The sequence below is a fragment of the Glandiceps talaboti genome, chromosome 16 (genome assembly GCF_964340395.1).
Source record: "Glandiceps talaboti chromosome 16, keGlaTala1.1, whole genome shotgun sequence".
NCBI classification, from domain to species: domain Eukaryota; kingdom Metazoa; phylum Hemichordata; class Enteropneusta; family Spengelidae; genus Glandiceps; species Glandiceps talaboti.
Window position 1 is genome coordinate 3,174,944 of NC_135564.1, and position 23,188 is coordinate 3,198,131.

General features: G+C 35.7%; 1 protein-coding gene across 1 annotated transcript; it reads right to left on the bottom strand.

Moving 5' to 3' along the window:
* Positions 1–17,158: 17,158 nt before the first annotated feature.
* LOC144447868 (uncharacterized) lies at positions 17,159–22,352 on the bottom strand. Its single transcript, XM_078137985.1, has 4 exons — positions 22,270–22,352; positions 19,523–19,644; positions 18,340–18,503; positions 17,159–17,479 (listed from the first exon to the last, which is right to left on the bottom strand). The coding sequence occupies exons 1-4, from the start codon at positions 22,350–22,352 to the stop codon at positions 17,159–17,161; spliced, it is 690 nt and encodes a 229-aa protein (XP_077994111.1).
* Between the last annotated feature and the right edge of the window lie 836 nt (positions 22,353–23,188).

Sequence of the window (23,188 nt, forward strand, 5' to 3'; positions counted from 1 at the left end):
AGTTTGCAAGACACTATTAGTAAGTCGACACCCCAAAGTACGATAATATCGATGACGGAGGAAGGCCAAGCTGCTTCACCCCAAATAAAGTCGACATTTGTCGAGAACACAGAGGGACACAAGGCTACTTTGCCCATTGGCCAGGCAACATCAGACGTAGCGGACGAATCAGAAACAAATATCAAAGCTCAATCTACGAAATCTCGTTACTTGCTACCGGTGAAAACACTTGAAGGTGGTGGAACAAATCGCCAATATATCATCTTCGAAAACGCAATTATGTTAGCGTTGTTGACCAGACGAACTTTAGTCCAAATGCCTTTTTTCCTTCATGGTGGACATAGCTTTGGTTTTAGTAAGGAGCACATGAGAAGTTTTAATACCACCTTTGATCTTAACTATGTGAAAGAGTTATTGCCAATGGCAACAATAGAGGAATATGTAAACACCTGCAAACCAGAAAATACAAAAATCTTTACCTGGGAAAATACTGAAAAATATCAGACTACGCGAACAGTAATGCTTCGTGATAAAATCGGTATAGAGTTGGAAGGTGTTGATAAAGTAATGAAAATGGAAAAAATCGATTTAAAACAATTTCAAAATCTAACTGATGACGCCCAATGTCTTGTATATGTTGGAATCAATCGCTTCGATCTGGATATTGATCAACAGACCACTCAGTCACTCAAAGATGACATTACAAATCATCTTGTCCGGACGCCACGTGTTCAAAAGATTGTTAATGTGTTGACACGTGACATTTGCAATGGAGATCCTTACCTAGCACTTCATTGGAGAAATAAAACAGCCGAGGTAAGTACGTTTACTCTTAACATCATCATCATCATCATCATCATCATCATCATCATCATCATCATCATCATCAATTATCATTTCACAAGATAACCAAATGGTCTGGTTATGTTAAATAATGGATAGATAAGTCTTAACAAGTTAAGCAAATAGGTGGAATTTTTAGATTCAAATTACAATATCTGAATAAAGTACACATTGTCCAATAATTTAATAAAGTATTGCATGAACCATCGCCGTAGTTCATAGAACTTTACAATATATTTACTTTGGAACGGTGGTAAATTGGAAACGAATGCGACATTTCAATCCATCTACAACGGTGTTCAAGCTTGATCACGCAATGATTTAAGTTATTCAGTGTTAATGTTTATCTCTCAACTAGCGGAATAATGTGTTCCAGAGTAACCATATTCTACTGTCGTATTGATTCTTGGAACCATGAACAATATATTCTCCATCATATATTTCAACTCTATATAAAAGAAGAATTTGTGTTGATAACAGAATAACAGATGAATACTATCTGAGTGAATTATTGTGTAATAGATTTTGAAGCGAACAGCTTGGTGTGATTAGTATTATGATTAACACATTTATTTCTCCTCTATTTTTTGAATCTCTGGTAACACTTTCCCTTCAGAACAGGTTTCAAATGTGTATTCTTATTCTGTCCTGTACTGTTCTGAAGTATAGTTGTCAATCTGTCAGCTGTTATCACTGCAACATTTCACACACTATGCATTTCAGAGACCATGTGCTGGTAGCAGGAAGGAAAGTGACGAATGCACAGATATCAAAAGAGAAGCATCGTACTTAGGTGGCATAGCAAGTTCAGAGATATTTAACCTAATGACGAAATACAAACTGGGATGTGTGTATGTTGCATGTCCATTATGGTCACTTGTAAGTTCCTTTATTAAGTTACCATATGTACAAAAACCCCGACTGATCACATATTTAAAATTGGTGTTCAATACAATATAATAATACGAATGCCTTCATAAGTTGAATGAAAATATCAAATGGTGATGTTGGGATTACAGATGGCTCGAATTATGACTTTACGTATATCGAAGTAATATAAGAAGATTGTTAACAACAACATAGACAAAACTGTAATTGAAATAAACAAAGATTGGAATAACGTGACTTTAAAATGTTCTGTACGTATGTTGATAAAGTTGGCGGGTTGACTGGTACTATACAAATTTTAGAAACACGTTTTGAAAATCCTAATCGTAATATTAATAAACTTCAGGAAAAACAACTCAAAATTCAACAAATGCAACTACAGTTCGAAAACTTAACAAAAATCGACAGGAGTTCATATGACTAAATTATATAAAATACGTGTTACAGTAACGCAATATCTGACTCATAAACCCATATAATTTTTCTAACCTTGTTAATTTCCCTTACAAATTCACATAACCAATTGTAATTTCATGCGATTACATTCTAAGCATGGCTTTAGTTGGTGATCGGTCATTTCGTATAAGAATTAACCCAAGAAATTAACTGCAATCATACATTTAATTAAACTATCGTGTATACTGGTAGGGTACTTTTGGCGAGAAATTACAAAAATTAAATAAACATATTGGTAACATAGCCGATAGTATATTATTTCAATGCCGAACAGTTATTTGTGTGTGTGAGCTATATATAGTGTCAAAATCCAGTTTGGCAACAATTTTCAGTTGAAGTAAACCAATATTAATAATATATCAGAATACTGATTTAGCTTTTTCTTATTTCATGAGGAAATCATTGACCACTTGGCGAAGAGAATACCACGTGACCATATCTTCATATCAGCAAATCTCACAACTGGGAGAACGGAAAACCAAGATTACTTTGATGATTATTATTACTTGTCATTGATTGAACAAGAAATTGTCTACAGTAAGTTTTACTTGTCATTGATTGAACAAGAAGTTGTCAAGTAAGATTTATTTGTCATTGACTGAATAAGGAGTTGTCTACAGTAAGTTGTATTTGTCATTGTTTGAACAAGAAATTGTCTACAGTAAGTTATATTTGTCATTGACTGAACAAGAAATTGTCTACAGTAAGTTATATTTGTCATTGATTGAACAAGAAATTGTCTACAGTAAGTTTTACTTGTCATTGATTGAACAAGAAGTTGTCTACAGTAAGTTATATTTGTCATTGATTGAACAAGAAATTGTCTACAGTAAGTTATATTTGTCATTGATTGAACAAGAAATTGTCTACAGTAAGTTCTATTTGTCATTGATTGAACAAGACGTTGTCTACAGTAAGTTTTATTTGTCATTGATTGAACAAAATAGATGTATACGATACCTTTTTAGCAGAACACGTAAAATACCATGTTCTTCATACATCTGATATCATAAAGCAACACAATTTATGACAGACACAAACCTCCTTAGATCACATTGTGTTCCCTCCCTTCAAGTACAACTAAACCGGAAGACATTTTTAAGGTTTTTCAAAGTCAGATTAAGATTACCGGTAAGATACAACAATTCAGTCAAAGACTCTCTGATGATGCTCCTCAGATACATGTCTTCTGTGAAACTAGCGTCCAAAGAAGCATGGGAAGTATCCATATATCGCCATTTCTTGACAGAAAAAGAAAGCTAGTGTCTTTCACTATAATTGAAATATATCAATATTAAAGGTTCGCCTACATTGTATGTAAATGTGTGGAAAACGATTATCACCAATGACAGTATATAATTATCTTTGTACATGACAGATGAACTTGCAGCTGTTGGCTAACTATGTAAAATAAGTTTTAATTTTCAGATAAGTATTTGAAACTGTGTTTGTGCCTTGACTCTGCCTGTGAGAGACTATTACCATCATCTCAATCATTTACTATATCGTTGTATGTAGAGAATATATAATTCTATGCTGTTTTATTGTGGCCTATAACAAGTATTTCGTTTTGTGTTCGTACAGGAGCCGAAGTGTTTGTATCGGCTGGATCGTCCAATTGGTCACAATTTGTGGTCAGGCAGAGAGAACTGGCTGAAAAAACTACATACAACATTCGTGATCTTCCTGGGATGCCGAATAACAACACTTATAGAATGATAATATAATAACCTTTGGGGAGACATTCTGTTAGGTGTGTGGTTCCGGTTACCCGACCCCACCTAGTTTTTCACTGCCGACCCTAAAAAAATGTTGTACGTATTTGAGAAAAACAGCTGTCGAAAATTGTGAAGTCTCGCGAGAAATAGTGGATGGGGAAACAGACATCAACTTAAAGAGACAATATAAAACTGTCCTTCCAATCTGTAGTGGCTGTACATCTGATGGGAAGAAACCAATAATAAAGAGACCATTTGGAAAACAACAGTAAACATAACTACCTGAACTAGACACTCACACATGAAAAAAACACCCAAAAACCCACTACAGTCACGAGAACAAATACCCTTGGTTATCCATACTGACACTCATGTGGTTTGGAGTTCTGTTATTATTACATATCTTTTAATCTGAAACGGCAAATTTGCGTATAATTCATATTCATGCAAGTATGTAGGTAAAGCACTATCGCGCTGACATTTGCATATCATTTGCATACAGGTATGCACGGCAGTGCAATTACCACTAGTATGCGTGCACCGCATCCATGGGTAAAGAATCCCCGACATATTTCGCAAATTTGCAAACTTTAATGACTCTGACAAATGGAACTTTATAATGACGAAGGAGCCTATTAAAGGCAACTAGTAAATTTTATTGAACAAGCATACATGTATGTATCACCCCAATATGTAATAATTAACCCAATATGTAATACTAACCCAATGTTATTACATATTGGGTTAGTATTACATATTGGGTTATGGTGTTATTACATATTGGGTTAGTATTACATATTGGGTTAAGGTGTTATTACATATTGGGTTAGTATTACATATTGGGTTGATTATTACATATTGGGGTGATACACATGTACACCACAAGATGTGATCATCTGTATGTTTCATCGTAGTACTGTTACTTTTCTGTACTTGTTATGATTATACTCTTTCCATTTCCTCGTTTCTTTAGAGTATTTATTTAATATCACAGTGACAAATAAAAACCTATGCGCTAGGTGATATATTAACTTTCTGTTTTTTGTATTGGTAATTTGTAAAAAAAAAAGAAAAAAGAAAGAAAGAAAGTCTATTCACATTTTACTATAATAAAAAACTCTCACAATCACTGATCACCGTGACTGGCTACGCATGAGTACTCAGTACATGTACTTGGGATCGGTTTTCCATTACAAATTTCTAAAATTGAAATATAACGCAAAGGGGAACAGGTGCGTACATTATTGGCAATAAATAAATTTGTTTCATCGCCAAATACGTAGTAAAATAGAAATCGGAGAGAGAGAGAGAGAGAGAGAGAGAGAGAGAGAGAGAGAGAGAGAGAGAGAGAGAGAGAGAGAGAGAGAGAGAGAGCGAGCGAGCGAGCGAGCGAGAGAGAGAGAGAGAGAGAGAGAGAGCCATGCTTTCACGAGCGTAGGGAGTGAAAGTGCAACAGAAACACCACAATCATGAGAGCAAATACTCCTCACGTGGCATGGAATTCTGTTATTATTACATATGTTTTCATATGAAACAGCAAATTTGCGTATAATTCATAACTAAACAACTCTTTATACAATCACTGATCACTGTAAACAAATGAACTGGTTGCATATGAGTTCTCAGTATATGTACTTGTAATAGGTTTATATTCTTCTTTTTACATTGCAAATTTCTAAAATTATACATTGGAAAGTATAACGCAATAGGGGAACAGGTGTGTACATCATAATTAAATCGGGGACGGAGAGGGAGAGAGAGAGAGAGAGAGAGAGAGAGAGAGAGAGAGAGAGAGAGAGAGAGAGAGAGAGAGAGAGAGAGAGAGAGAGAGAGAGAGAGAGAGAGAGAGAGAGAGAGGGGGGGCAGAGAGAGAGAGAGAACGCGAGAGAGATAGAAAGAGATAGATAGAGAGAGATAGAGATAGATAGATAGATAGATAGATAGATAGATAGATAGATAGATAGATAGATAGATAGATAGATAGATAGATAGATAGATAGATAGATAGATAGATAGATAGATAGATAGATAGATAGATAGATAGATAGATAGATAGATAGATAGATAGATAGATAGATAGATAGATAGATAGATAGATAGATAGATAGATAGATAGATAGATAGATAGATAGAGAGCCAGGCCAGGCCAGGCCAGGCCCGAGGAAAGGCTTACAAAATAACGAACAGTTTGGTTCGAGCCAGTCCCGGACAAGATTTCGTCCCAAAGCGAAGACTTGGCTTTATATATATAGTTAGGTTTACAATTTGTCCCGGAACAAAGTTATCAGTGTGCTAATGCGTTTCGTCTGGTCGTGTCCCAAATGACGCACTCAAAGGTGACCCTTGTCTCAATAGAAGGAAAATAGAGGAATTCAGATCTGTACTACAAGGGGTGTAATGAAAATAAGTCACTACTTCGATACGACTATAGCACAAGTTTCCAGGTATACAGTAAACGTAATATATAATATACGATATTATCGGACTGAAAGAGTGGAATTAACAAAATAGATATTGGAGGATTGTGAATTACAATAATACTTGGTGAACGTGAATCTAAATCAGGAGATACTGGTGAATGATGAATTAAAACTTTTGCTTCCTGTTGAATGGCAATCGAATGGGGTATCTCCCCCCCCCCCTCGCCATATCGGCTGGATTGTCCAATTGGTCACAATATGTGGTGATGCAGGGGAACAGACTCGAAAAACTACATGCAACATCCAGGATCTTCCTGGAATGCTGTAAAACCACAATCAGTTTTTTTCGGCATTCCAGGAAGATCTCGGATGTTGTATGTAGTTTTATCACAATACATTACACGTGGACACCGTATTTTGTGTAAGCTATGACTAAACGTGTTTGTTTTGAAATTGTTGTACACACATTGAGTTGTCTACTCTGCAAAATGAGTACATTAATGATCTTTAATATCAAATGTAAAGATTGTCAAGATAAATATATATATTAGGGTATTCGTGAGGTTTTTAGAGAAACCCTTGAAGATCGGAGATGTTATTGTATCATGCCAAACATTATTGATAGACGTGACCAATACAAGTATAGTAAAGGCAGAATAATGGACCGATTTGACTTTTCCTATAAATGATCAGTTTTTCAGATAAAGGAACAGATGAATACGTAATGGTATAATGAATTACACAGGGGCAATCTGATTATTCATCACTGAAAGTGTTGACACACAGACAGGAAGAACAGCGCCCTCACAGTCAAATGTACAAAGGACAATTTAGATCACACAATATTTACTGTGGTGGTAATAGTGTGTAACAACTAATTTTATTCAAATTATCAACGTGGTGGTAGTGATGGGATATAGAGACTATCTGAATGGATAAGTTAGGCAGTGCTTCGCTCCTCCCAAAACTTGTCAGTGAAGATTATCGAACTGTTACCTATACATACAGAGGCTTCCAACTTCTAAACAGGGACAGACTGAAATTGATACTCGCAACAATAGTTATTAATAAAATGTCAGCACTGGTTTAATATTATATAATGTAAGCTGTTACATGGATTCTGAATAGGCTTAAATATTTCATTAAATTAGTTTTGATGATATCATTATATAGAGTTAGTGTTTTGCGAACACAAAATTCGCAACCAAACTTATTATGATAAACATAAAGGGAACAAGCAGAATCTACGGCGGTGGGGGGGGGGGGCTGAGAAGAAAATATTTTGGTCAAAAAAAAATTCGCAGCTCCCTCCCTACGCGTTCTCAAATATTTCATTTTCCCCTAAATGAACGAAGAATTTTCGTAGCGTCTCCCCCCCCCCACCAGGCTACACAGAGATTCTTAGATGTGCAATTATACGGTATCCTCCCCTGCCCCCGCATTCTGGAGATGTACAATTATTGTTTGGTACACTACATAAACATAACAGTGGCGGTCGACTTCAGCATCCCTCATACATAATGAGGTTTCTTCACAAATAGATATGAGCCTTACTGTAACCTATTCTTGGAGATTCTTTGCCAGCAGGGTTTTTCTCTTCAATATTGATTTGGGGGAGAAACAGCATCACCATGATCGCTGGTGGCGAGGGGGTGTCCTTCCACGTATAGTGAGCATGTATATAAAATTAAGGACATGTAGGAGGCCATTTAAAATTTCAAACCATATAAACATGATTAAAGCCATAAAGTGCTTAAAACTTGTCATCAATACCTCAATTTTACTCTCAGTACATTAATATATGGCTATATTGTCTATATGTTAACGTAATAAAGAGATATTGAGGTAAACACACACATTCGCTTGGCTGTCGACTCTCCCTCTCCCCCCCCTCCCCTCCCTCTCTTTCTCTCACGACATATATAAACAAACATGGCAGTTACCTACCCCATACTTACATATAGGGTGCCATTTCGGGTTGCATTGTACTTGGTAAACGACCGCTCCTGAGGTTGCATTTTGTTCAAATCATGGGCAAAGTTTTCGCCCCCCCCCCCCATGACGATCAGAATTTTCTTGGTCCCCTTCGCACGTTCTCCCCCCCCCCTTTTTTTCCTCAAGCCCCCCCCCCCCCCCGTGTAAAGTTTGCTCGTTCCCTTAATATGTCATTTTAGGTTCTTCAGTGGATTTAATTCTTTTAATAAAGCATGCTGATGGACCTTTTGTGTGTATATATATCATAAGCATACGTGGCATTTATCGCCACTATACCTATATCCATTAAGCACCCTACAACTGCTATATCTACTGTCTCTGATAACCTGTATGATTTTGGAGAAATTCGCAAGATGTGGAACTTTAAGAGTTTTCATATGATAACGGTTTTCTCGGTTCTAGTATCGACCGTGCTGCTAATCATGGTATATCAACAACTTTCACATGTAAATAACTTGATTGGCGAGATACATTTGGAACAGGTACGTACGTCCACTATCATCCATTCCAGTCACAAATAAACATTGATATATTTCGGAAAGATATACTATTTTACTTGTAGTGTACTTGTGTTGCTTCAAAACTTCATTATTATTGCTATTTTACAGGGTGTGTGATAAGTATACATGTAAACAACTTTACGTTTCATTGATACAAACACTACGATAATTATTGTTTTTCTTTTATCGTCACAGTATGGCAAAGATTCCAACCCCAGAGGGAATCACAGGGAAAGATTTGGCAAGGAACTACACAATAAAGATCGTTTTCAAGACACTGAGACAATAACAGCTCCAAAAATGACAAAGTTGCTGAAAGAGGAACGTCTGACTACTTTGCCCGAAGTTGAGGCTCCATCTGTCTCAAAAACAAAGAATCAACAGGCTACTTTGCCAGTGGTTGAGTCAACAACAATTGCCCTGAAGGAACTAGACACAAACATCGACAGTCAGTTTACGAAACCACGGTATTTACTACCGGTCGGAAATGTTGGAGATGGAGGATCAAATTTCCAATACCTTCACTTCCAAAATGCTATCATTTTAGCATTACTGACCGGACGAACTTTAATCCAGATGCCGTTTTTCCTAAATGGTGGAAATACATATGGTTACACAAAGGAACATGCCAGAAACTTTAGTACCACATTCGACGTTCATTATTTGTCACAGTTGTTTCCCTTAGCAACAAAAGATAAATATATAAACACCTGCACACCGGAAAATACAAAAATCATTACTTGGTCGGACTGTTCCAACTACGAGCATACACGAAAAATTGTATTACGCGACATCGTCGGTATAGAGGTGGAAGGTGTCGAGAAAGTTATGAAATTAGAAAAAATGGATTTGGAAAGATTTCGAAGTTTAACGGATGATGCCCAGTGTCTCGTATATGCCAGATATCGTCACAGCGGTCTGGCTATTGATCAACAGACCACTCAGTCACTCAAAGATGACATTACAAAACACCTTATCCGGGCGCCACGTGTTCAAAAGATTGTTGATGTGTTGTCAGGTGATATTTGCAATGGAGATCCTTACTTAGCACTTCATTGGAGAAATAAGACTGCAGAGGTAACTGGTTTTACTTCTATATATATTTAAAGAGTCTGACCTACTATTATATCATTCATGAGAGATAGATGCAGACAGACAGACAGACAGACACAGACAGACAGACAGACAGACAGACAGACAGACAGACAGACAGACAGACAGACAGGGGGGAGAGACAGGGGGGGAGAGCGGAGAGACAATATATATATATGAATGAATGTCCTAGTCGGATTTGGATTAACATGCGTATTTGTGTCAAATCATTTCTTATTTCTAATCTTTATGGCGCCAATTAGTAAGTTTTGTTTGTGGGAAAGCTTTAAAATTCAAGGGTAAAGGTACATTGGTACTTACGCGCCCAGTAAATAAATGTGGTGATGACTCAGTCTAGCCATGTATCATATATGTATGCAGCAAATACTCGTTAGCACTTTATTGTTTTATCATCGTTCATGTAATGAGTCAACACATACAGGTACTGTTCCATAGTTTGAAATTTGTCATTTTACACTTTGTACATTACAGAGACCATGCGCTTTTGAAATGAGGGTAACTACTCAATGTGAACCAATCAAAAGAGAAGTAGCAAATCTGGCTGATATAGCCACGTCAGGGATATTTGAGATGATGAAGGAGTACAAACTGAAGTGTTTGTATGTTGCATGTCCATTATGGTCACTGGTACGTTTATCATTTCTATCATGTCTGTTTCATACACTATGGTTTCTATGACAAACCATGAAAACAAGCATTCAAAATAAAGGTGTTTTCAGTTTTCAGGTGTTTTCAATTTTAACAAATTAAGAATGTTTTCATTAGGGCAAAATATAGTTTCATATCAAAGTCAAAATCAAATATAAAACACGAATTAAAGTATTCACAAACTCCCCAAGTTTCAGCCTCTTAACCATGTAGTTTCATGCTAAATGTTTTTGATTAAAATTGAGATTTTGAGCCCTAATTTGCATACACTGAAGGGATCATCATTTCATGAACAATTCTTAATCTAAACATCCTTAAGAATATTACCACCAAATTTCAGACCGATCTGCCAATACTTTTCAAGTTTAAGTTTTTTAACCAACAATCACATTTTTAGACCTAATTTGCATACTTCTAAGCCACTCATTTCGATTTGAACTCTCGCCCAACTAGACACCACAGGCAAAAAGACACGTACATCACAGCTGTCATAGCATACCAGCATGCATTGCAGTTTAAATTGTACTTTAATTGCATTTTTCACTTCACCACCTCTTTGAGGTGTAATATTGCATTCATCAATACTAGCAAACAAATATTAAATCAATATCATTCAGAATACTGATTTAGCTTTTTCTTATTTCACAAGGAAATCATTGACCATTTGGCGAAAAGAATACCACGTGACCATATCTTCATATCAGCAAATCTCACAACTGGGAGAAATGAAAACCAAGATTACTTTGATGATTTCTATTACTTGTCATTGATTGAACAAGAAATTGTCTACAGTAAGTTATATTTGTCATTGATTGAACAAGAAGTTGTCTACAGTAAGTTTTATTTGTCATTGATTGAACAAGAAGTTGGCTACAGTAAGTTTTATTTGTCATTGATTGAACAAGAAATTGTCTACAGTAAGTTATATGTGTCATTGATACAATATGAAATTGTCTGCAATAAGTTTTATTTGTCATTGATTGAACAAGAAATTGTCTACAGTAAGTTTTATTTGCCATTGATTGAACAAGAAGTTGGCTACAGTAAGTTTTATTTGTCATTGATTGAACAAGAAGTTGTCTACAGTAAGTTTTATTTGTCATTGATTGAGCAAGAAGTTGTTTACAGTATTTATTTACAGTATACATTATTTTGTCATTGATTGAACAAGAATTTATCTATGGTAAGTTTTTTGCAATATTCTGCTTTAATATATTTTAACCTAAAACGATAAATTTCATTGATAATTCATAATGATAAACCTTAGTCTGTGATAAATATTTCGTTGATGATCTATCATGGCATTGTCAACAAATGGTAATTTTCAGCAATATTAAAAATACAACCGATGACATGTATTTCTCTTTTTGTGTTCGGACAGGATCTGAGGTGTTTATAGCTTCTCATACGTCTAGTTGGTCACGATTCGTGGAGTTTCAGAGAAATCTAATGGGAAAAACCACATACCACAGCAAGAACCTACCTGGAATGCCTGAGACAATGACTAGTAAATCAATGATATGAATACCACTACCATAGTACTGGAGGGGGTATGTGGGGAGAGGTGATGGTAGGGACATGATTTGTTGCATAATGTATGCACTGTATTTCTTTCAATTCAACAAATATTCAGAGAACTTGATATATCGGATGAGGAACTGCAAAGAATTTAAGTTAGGTGGGTCATGGGGGGGGGGGGTTTGAAGTATTATGGTTTTGAAGGTGGGATGAACTGTTTGTTGGGGGCGGGGATCATCGGTGTAACTCATACAATGGGGTTGAAGTATTATGGTTTGGAAGATGGGATGAACTGTTTGTTGGGGGCGGGGATCATCGATGTAACTCATACAATGGGAGAAGCTAAATAAAGTTGGATGTTCAGGTTGATGAAAGAAGGTTGTGATGTCTTTGCCTGTCATGGTTCATGTAAGCTACGGTTGTCTCGTTTTTATTGGAATCGTTACTGTAGTAGCATTCACAATAACTGATAACACTTTGGTTCCAAAGTAACAACTTTAACCTCTATTTACTGTACATAGACATGTCAAACTTGAATGCTTACATAATCTGCACATAAACTGAAAATAACACGATAGATAACACTGTAAGTGTAACACTTCAGAAAGTCTAGCAGTAACTTAGATGGATAGCACCACCTGTAGATAGGAATGAGATATCAACTCCAATACTTTAAAGTGGCCATATGGATGAGAATTTGGTATTTATTTTGGATTTTTATTTGATAAAACAGCTCACTATGTTTTTCTACTTGAAAAAATAATGTGAAATAACATATACCAAGTCCATGTTCATAACTCAATAAACTGCAAAACATTAAACAATGTGTAAAATGTTTGCACTTTTTTGCACTTTTTGCAATGTATTGAGTTATGAACATGGACTTGGTATATGTTATTTCACATTATTTTTTCAAGTAGAAAAACATAGTGAAGCTGTTTTATCAAATAAAAATCCAAAATAAATACCAAATTCTCATCCATATGGCCACTTTAACACTGGTTCTGAGTTGTGTGTACTGACAGGAGTTTTAGAATGTTAGTAGTTGTACTCAAACAAATGATGTGATCTTATAACTATCCATGAGATATCTTGTCATTGTGAAGTCTAATATCAAAATCAAAGTCCTTAGATATTTTGTATTGCGTGATGGTAAAATTTAAATCTGGTGCAAACACAGGTACTTGAACCGACTATATCTATGAAATATGAACAAAACAGTATAATGTACGCCTCTATTGTGTCAGTGTCTATCTTTGAATGTAACATAAGAACATATCTTGAGTATGCATCTACTAGCCTATCTACTAGTATATGGAAAGGTGTGCATGTAACTCCCAACAGCAAAAAAATATCCATTATCCATCTTCTGCACATTTCAACGTTCTCTATCTGTTAAATTCAACAAATATGATGATAACGCATTGCTTTCTAGAAACCAACACACTTATATATAATAAAACCTACCATCAATTGACAAGTTTTCCATGGGAAGGTTTAAATTTTGGAGACTTTTTCATTATGACGGTCATAAAATATGGATGGAACACGGTATTTGACAATTACCTTTGACCTCTTACATCAAGTCCAACTATCATGTCGCTGATTGGTCAATGACCCCCACATGATTTGAACGCTCATGCACGAGTTACGAGGCCGAGGGGTGCCAACCTTCATTCACGGGTACAATAAAATCCTGCTATGGGCCATGGTTGTTTCCTTGTTTGTAGCAGCGTGGTAATAAGATATCATCAAACCCATTCAGAGAAATATACATCCTTTGATAACCCAGTTTTAATCAACCAATACTGTGCAATGAACTTGGTTATCAGCACATTACTGAATTGCCAAATTTTGTTGTTGTCAGTCAAAATGATAAAACTGGCATTTCTTGTATCACCACATAGAGATAGTGGAAGACCAAATTTTGGAGTTTCACTAGAAATTGTGAAATTAAATTGGCCGAAAGGGCACACTGTTGTTGGCTCCTTGAGAAAAGTTTGATTTGACATTTCTTCATGGCATTGTCTCTTGAGCGTCCATTTTATAAGTTCTGTTTTAAATACTCCAACTTAGTTTATATTGTCTCAGATTTTACAGTAGATATTGCCGACTGGTTGACAAATGAATAATTTAAAAAAATTTAATTCTGACTGAAAGTCTTTACTGAAAGGTGTTCAACTGTCTTCAGAACATATTTTTGTTTACCAGGCCAAGATTAACCTAAAGCTTTATTACATGTCTTGGTTTATTTGACATCTGTTTGATAGAATTTTGAGGAATACCAAAGGGTGATTCATTCAAGATTTGATTGGTTAAAAAATGTCCAATCATGGGCTAGGCTTCTTTAATTCATTTTCACATGTATTCATTGCACTCTGTTGATACCACAATTTATGTTTAAAAATGCCAATTTTGATGAGAATTACATTCTTCACATACCTCAAAGGAAATGGCCTTTTCACCACCACTATCTTGAACATATTTGTTGTAGACGTACAGTATTGCACGGTAACTTTCCGTCCCTTTCTTCCCGTAGATGTGTAAGAATCCTGGCAAAGCAAACATTTAAGAGAACTCATATTTCTGCACATTTATTGAGGTTGTAAATAAATCTGTGTAATAGGGAACTTGCAATCCAGACTGAGCATGCTCAGATGCAAAGGACTATGGGATTATCTATGGTTTTCGTAATACCTTATCCAGAGCTACCGATAAAATAAACCTTCCACAATGGTCAGGGTGACTATGAATTAATTATTTGTGGTTACAAACAATGTAACATTATTGTTTATATACTATTTGATAAGTATTTATTATCACATTTCCCATGATGCAACATTCAACATGGCGGGTTTGCAAGTTCCCTATTAGGTTTAATGTTAAATAGGTAATACTCTCATGACGTAATTAGAATTGATTTGGTACTTGAAATATGGGTTCGATGCTCTGTAGTGTAGGGAATTTCTTTCGATTGTACAAGAGAATGTTGTAGAAAACAAATATCACTTTATAAATATCATATATGGGGTGACTGTCATTACACTATAAATGGGCGACTATGTCATTAGTCATTACACTATGAATGGCGACTATGTCATTACACTATGAATGGGCGACTATGTCATTACACTATGAATGGGCGACCATGTCATTACAGTATGAGTGGGCGACTGTCATTACACTATGAATGGGCAACTATGTCATTACACTATGAAGGGGCGACTATGTCATTACACTATGAATGGGTGACTATGTCACTACACTATGAATGGGCAACTATGTCATTACACTATGAATGGGCGACTATGTCATTACACTATGAATGGGCGACCATGTCATTACAGTATGAGTGGGCGACTGTCATTACACTATGAATGGGCAACTATGTCATTACACTATGAAGGGGCGACTATGTCATTACACTATGAATGGGTGACTATGTCACTACACTATGAATGGGCAACTATGTCATTACACTATGAATGGGCGACTATGTCATTACACTATGAATGGGCGACTATGTCATTACACTATGAATGGGTGACTATGTCATTACACTATGAATGGGTGACTGTCATGACACTAAGAATGGGCAACTATGTCATTACACTATGAATGGGCGACTATGTCATTACACTATGAATGGGCGACCATGTCATTACAGTATGAGTGGGCGACTGTCATTACACTATGAATGGGCAACTATGTCATTACACTATGAAGGGGCGACTATGTCATTACACTATGAATGGGCGACTATGTCATTACACTATGAATGGGTGACTATGTCACTACACTATGAATGGGCGACTATGTCATTACAGTATGAGTGGGCAACTGATGACAACTGAATAGAATCAACTCTGATAAACATGAAGTCTCTAAGATACAGACATTCATACCGCACTATCAGCCAGCACCGATGGGGCTGAACAACACGATGTATCTTATGATCTAATAAGCATGCAGTGATATATAAAAAATCACCATGTCTGTGTGTGTGTGTGTGTGTGTGTGTGTATGTATGTATGTATGTATGCATGCATGCATGCATGTATGTATGTATGTATGTATGTATGTGTGTGTGCGTGTGTGTGTGTATATGTATGCATGTATGTAAGTATGTATGTATGTATGTATGTGGATGTATGTATGTATGTGTGTATGTACGATGTATGTATGTATGTATGTATGTGTGTGTGTATGTGTGCGTGCATGTGTGCGTGTGTGTATGTATATGTATACATGTATGTAAGTATGTATGTATGTAGGTATGTGTGGATGTTCACATTTATACTTACAAACACATATATATTCAGTTCTTGCAGAAATTGACCCAGTAGTAACAATTTGCTTGAGTGCAGCACTATTCCAAGTAGTACAAGCACACAGCCAGCTGAGGATCAGGCTATACTGATGACATTCTTGCACACTCATTTTGCACACTTCAGACTATGAAGTGTTATACTATTTCTTCAGTATACATTAATTTGAAGTGGGTGGGGGTGGGGATAGGGGTAGGATGGGTGTCACCTTTCGATCAATGCTACAATGTAATTTATGCTGTTATTTTTTTAATATCATAAAAGAAACTGAGTAAGACAACATATAATCATGTTACATTCATCAAATATTGAGTGAAGTCACATGACTTCCATGTGACGCATAAAAAACATCTGATTGTTATCTTTCCAGAAATATTCCATCTTCTCCTTTTCATTTCATTCAATATCTTTATACTAAACCAATTAACATATAGTCATGTGGTTTCCATGTGACTCATAAAAAGCATTTGATTGGTTATCTTGCCTGAAGTTTCCATCTTCTCCTTTTCTCTATGCAAATACATCTTTTCATCTCCATTCCTCTTCGCAATTTGCACCATACTTATAATGTGCATGAGTTTTTTTGAATAAAAACTTCTTTCCTTATCATTTCTTATTTTGTGAATAATTATTGTTCAGTTTGTGATATGTTTGAAGGTTTACAACCAGTACTGATCATTACTTGATACAGAGATTACAAATATATCTTGCATCACACAATGACGATTTGATCATTTTTTGACTGTTTTATGCCACAACTGTCTAAAGCCAATCAGAGATGAGATGACTCCCCCACTTGCGCCATAACCTTTATTAGCATATCCTAAAGATCCAAGAGGAATCCACATGTCACAAAAGTTTTTGATCAATTCTACTCTTGCAGCTTTATATTCCATCTTCAGTGTCAGTGGGTCTTCCCTGTCTCCCCCATCTTTCATGGCTTTAGCTCTTAATGCAATGTTTTGAATTTTTCGAAGATCTCTGAGAATGAGAGACACAATGCCAAGCAACCATGTCCATGCTGAAATCCTGGACCACCAGCCTAAGTCAACCTGTAAGGGTGCAAAAAGGATAAAATGGTGCAATGTGAACAATGTAAAAACTTATCTCATGTTGTCTTTCGTAGTGATGGAACCATAATAATGACAGAACCCCATGACACACAAGTGCAAGTGTGGAGAGTATTTGCACAAGTACTTGAAAGGTTCTCTGTGACCACACTTTTACATCTTACACTCATGAAAGTACAGCTGATGAGAACACCACAAACACTCATGCAAACATAATACCCAATATGTTACAATGGCACTTGTGTCATGGGGCTCTGTTATCATATGTCTATCTGAAACAGCAAAATTCCATAGAAATCCTACTGTACAATCTATTCTCGCAAACTAGAGCTATTATTTCCTCGAAATATTAGGGACCGGTTCGTTAAGAACGGTACCGTAAAACGGTCATGGTTTGCGATGATGGTGCAATCATGCAATTTCACATACTAGGAACAACTGCGCACTCATTCGTATATCATTTGCATACAGGTAATTATGTGTATTCAATTACATGTAAACTTTTGGGATAAAGTACTAAGCAGTCTTTGGTTTTCTGTAGTGGTACACACACATATTGTATAATGTATGTATATGTCTGTTTAACTGTTGGTCAGTAAATACTGAGGTTAGCTATATATATGGACACATTTTGACCAACCTTTAGGAATTGGTGAAAAGATATCGTCATAAATTGTTCATTAACAGCTTGGAATTGAAGGGATGGTGTGTGTGTGTGTGTGTGTGTGTGTGTGTGTGTGTGTGTGTGTGTGTGTGTGTGTGTGTGTGTGTGTGTGTGTGTGTGTGTGTGTGTGTGTGTGTGTGAGTGTGTGTGGACGACATGTCAGGAGTATTTAACTCACCTCTATGACCTTGACCTTGCCAAACCAAATTACATGATCAGAGACCAGCCATATTGCTTTTCCCAGCATTCCTAATACTTCAAAAGTCTTCAGAATATCATCTGTGATGTTCATAGCATCCGATGCTTTCTGTAGGAATTCCATGGATCTTGCCATTCTGAATACTAGGTATAACACAATAAAGAGCTAGTCGCTATGATGGGGAATAATTTTTCTCTTGTTATTTCTCTTTTTTTCAGTATACTTTTCTAGTTGCACTTGCTCAAGCTTGTACATTGACCAAATGATCAAACCCAGCAACATTCCACAAATTTATAAAATTTTAGTATAAGCAACTAATGTTATTTTTTCAACCAAAACATTACCAGTCATACATGAATGCATCATCATTTGAGGTCAATGAGATGTCAAAGTAGTCTAAGCATGGCTCTATTTTATCAAAAAATGTAAACATATAAAACATCCAAGATCACTGAGATACAACAACCAAAGGTAACGTCGTCTGCCACCAAAGAAGCCTGCCTAGGTTGAAGATGCAGTTTTATCAGAGAAACAAAGAAAGAATTTTTTACAATTTTCCTCAGTTAATTTTTTTGTGCTGGGAATTGTTCTCAGTGATTGTTTATGCTGACATATACATAAATACAAACACAATAAATATTATCATTGGGAACACAAGAATGAATCTCATGATTCATAACACTATATCACTTCCCCATATGGGCTCATTACTATTCTATGTATTGGTTGCCTTACGACACAACCAAATAAATTCAAATTACAAAAGTGTTATGGAAAAGTGGTACTTGCATCTAAAATTTCTGATATAATTACAGTAAAAAAACCTAAAGTTAAGTATAGAATATTTGGTATACAAATGCAACTACATTTTGCATTCATTTCTTGGAAACAGTTCATTGTGTTATTTTTGTACAATTCCACCACTTCTTTCATGCAAAACTATGTATACATAGACTTTTGAAGAGTGATTTGAAATCTGAAAATTCAGGTTTGTCATTAATAGCAATTTAATATTATTGCACCCAGTCTCAATAAGAGTTACACTATTCTAAATATTTCAGACTCTTTGTAACAGGGATTTTACTTTTTTTTAATGAATTTCATGAACACAATCAACAAAATGCAGTCTGATCTAAGATGTTTGTACAATGTGTAAACTTACATTTTCTTGATAAAGTAACAGCTGCTTCTAGATTCTTGATCCTGATCATAAGGTCGCTGGATGAAGTTTCTCCTCCGTTCTCTGAGTACCATATTAGCCATCTTGAGACGTACTGAGCAGTTCTAAAAAATGAACACACATAGGATTACCTCATACAAGCCAACTTGAACATGCTTGGACAAAAAATACCAGATTTATAACCTGGTCATTCTATATTATTGATGCTTCAGATTCAGATACTTTATTGCCATACATGTATGTATAAGAACAGTTCTCATGGGTTAAATAAAACATATGTTCCTTCCTTTGAAAATTTACCAAATGATTCACAATTGATATCCATATTATTATGTCTTTGAATGAACTTATAATTTCTAATAATAGCTTATAATTTCTAATAATAGCTTATAATTTCTAATAATAACTTATAATTTCTAATAATAGCTTATAATTTCTAATAATAGCTTATAATTTCTAATAATAGCTTATAATTTCTAATAATAGCTTATAATTTCTAATAATAGCTTACAATTTCTAATAGTAGCTTATAATTTCTGTATACACAAAAAGTCACTGCACCATAAGGAATGGAGGTTATCCATCTACTAAGCCTTGCTTGTAGACTGGATAAGTCAGGACACAATTCTGACATTGTTCCTCTCCTTCCCCAAGGGACAATGTCAAAATTGTGTCCCATACATTGTCTGCAAGTAGGACTACCATCTACCCACAGGGGTGAACAAATCCACTGGTCCTGGGTCCGGGACTAGCGATTTTTTTGGGTGGACCACACAAATTTTACCTTGTCTGGTCCGTCGGACCAGTACCTTACTGTTAATAACTATGTTAAAAAGTCATCTGAATATACAGATTCATAGGCAGGGTTTAATGTTTCACATTAGCGGGACCACTGGATTTTTTAAGGCACTTGTCCAGGGACCACCAGTTCACAAAATGATTTGTTCACCCCTGACCCATATGTAAAGATCTGTGTGTGGCCCATTCCACTGTGTATGTATATCAAACAAATTTGTGAGAATTAATCAACAACAGCCTACCAAGGGGTGAAGCTAATCACAAGTTCAAGATACTGTTATGTACAATAATCAAATGCATTGTCACATTTTTAGAAAAACAGGTTAACAAACTCTACTCCTCTTGAATATTAAACTAAGGTTCAAAGACCAAATCTGTACATGTAATCCTGTAGTAAAGTATATCTGATAAGGCCAACAATCTTAATAATCAAGTAGCTCCAGTGGATCAAAATACCTATAATTATACAGTGTACATATCAGTTAGAGGTCTATTTTATTTATATGTAGTATAGATACACTGAAATCATGATTCAATGGGGGACACTGAATTTGAGGTTTAAAATCAATTTGATTGGATATGTTCAAATTGCATCAGATTATGTGTACGTCAGTAGTAAAAAAAACTAGCATTAATGGTGGACATGCAGCAAAACAACAATTTGGTATGGCCAAGCAATATACATGATATATAAACCTACAATACCGATTCTACATTTCAACACTGAGGGCAGCATCACCAACAGTGCCTAGATTGTTGCTGCCCAGACTTTTGAACTGTAACAAGGTCACAACACTTTGCTGCCAGTACAAAGTCTATTTTTGGTAGGCAGTGGCCTTAGGGTTTTCCCTTTTATTTGGGAAAGGGTATAACTTGGTTTCATTTATTCAACAATTTACTTTTCATACATGTTCTGGGTCACACAGATACTATTATCCAAAACTATATTCTTTTCTGTAGCATTTATTCTCTCAGTATTCTTTCCATTAATTTCTCTTTCAAACCAAATAATTTTTCACAATTCAACATTTGTGGGCTGTTTAATTTTTGTTTTGTTTCATTTTTTTCAATTATTCATTTACTTTTTGAGAAAGTTAATTAGTGTCAGTAATTTGTCTGTAATATTAATGTAAAACTGAACAGTTTTGTGTATGCTTTACCTTTGGTACCAAAAATACAACTGAATGGCACATTATACACAATACATGTACCTGTAGTGTGGCTATACCTTTCAGTGGTGAACAAATCCACTAGTCCTGGGTCCGGGACTTGCAATTTTTTTGGGCGGACCACACAAATTTTATCTTGTCTGGTCCGTCGGACCAGTACCTTACTGTTAATAACTATGTTAAAAAGTCGTCTGAATATACAGATTCATAGGCAAGATTTAATGTTTCACATTAGCGGGACCACTAATTCTTTCAGCAGGACCACTGGATTTTTTAAAGCACTGGTCCGGGGACCACCAGTTCACTATATGCTATCTATAGACTTGAACAACTATCGCTACTACACATTATTCGCTATCCTAACTGACATTTTGATTTTTCTGAATTTTCGCTATCGTTACAAGAGAGAACATGAATTAAAAGTATATTCAAAAAAATAAAAATGTCAGTTAGTGAATGTAACGATAGCCCTTGAAGTCTACAGGTAGGCTAGAAATCATGTGGGGTGTCAACACATTGAAAAATCCACACTTGTCCACACTCTACTTTTCATATACAACAGCAAACTATAGTGACTGCTGTATTTTAAAGGTTGGGTTACTCATTATGAAAGGATCTCTGGTACAAACTGTAAATGTCTCTTGTAATTTGAAGGTAGGCATTTCATTATTTACACGGTTCAATCAGGAGCAACCCCAACCAAAACAAACCCATCCCACTCGCAAACACCGTTTAAAACAATACAATTAATCAGGCACCAACCTGTATATTTTATCACGGCCATCTGTTAAGCTTGTAAACTTGACGAAATCCCTAGCTAGTGTTGAATTCGATGCGAGAGCCATTATTTCTGTAGTTCTCGTGGAAAGATCTCCGATCAGCTGCCTACACTACATGCAGTGTTTTGGGTTAAAGGTCATACGAGTATTGCCCAGCTAGCTTGCTAAAAATAATACGTCAGGGCGATAATTATCAAAGACTTAAGGATACTCAGATCTCTGAGTTCGACAGATACACAATACGGTTTGGAAAGTCAAATCATTGAATATAAAAAACCTAAAGCTAAAAACTTTTCCTGATTTCCTGAGACTCTCCATCAACTTTATCCACAAAACAGATTTGCTTTAATTAATAGGCGATATTTCTTTTGCTATACTGTACACTTTTAAACCATCTTTTACTGATCACAAAAAAGACAATGATCGCAAAATTAATAGATTTTTTAATGAAAAGATTATAGCACCCAACTTTTCCTGATTCATCAAACTCTTAAAATGTCATGTCAAAGAAATTCAGTGTTGCACTTAGTTGAAAATCATAATTTCTCGTTAGTTAATCAGGCCGATATCAACAACATGCATACACAAACCCACAGAAAACTAACTGTGTGCTCTCATGTTACGAACCATGTATTTCAATGCAAATATACAATGACAGTGAATTCACCTTTTAAACTATCAAATTTTCTACTCAATTGCATATCACTCAGAATAACATATCCACCACATATTCTTGCAATTGGCTGGGCTATTTCAGACAAGAAATTTACACACACACACACACACACACACACACACACACACACACACACACACACACACACACACACGACTGTGCTATCTATTGAATTTTTGTAACAGTTTAGGTGAATGTCCTCAAATATGACAGAAAACTTTTCTCA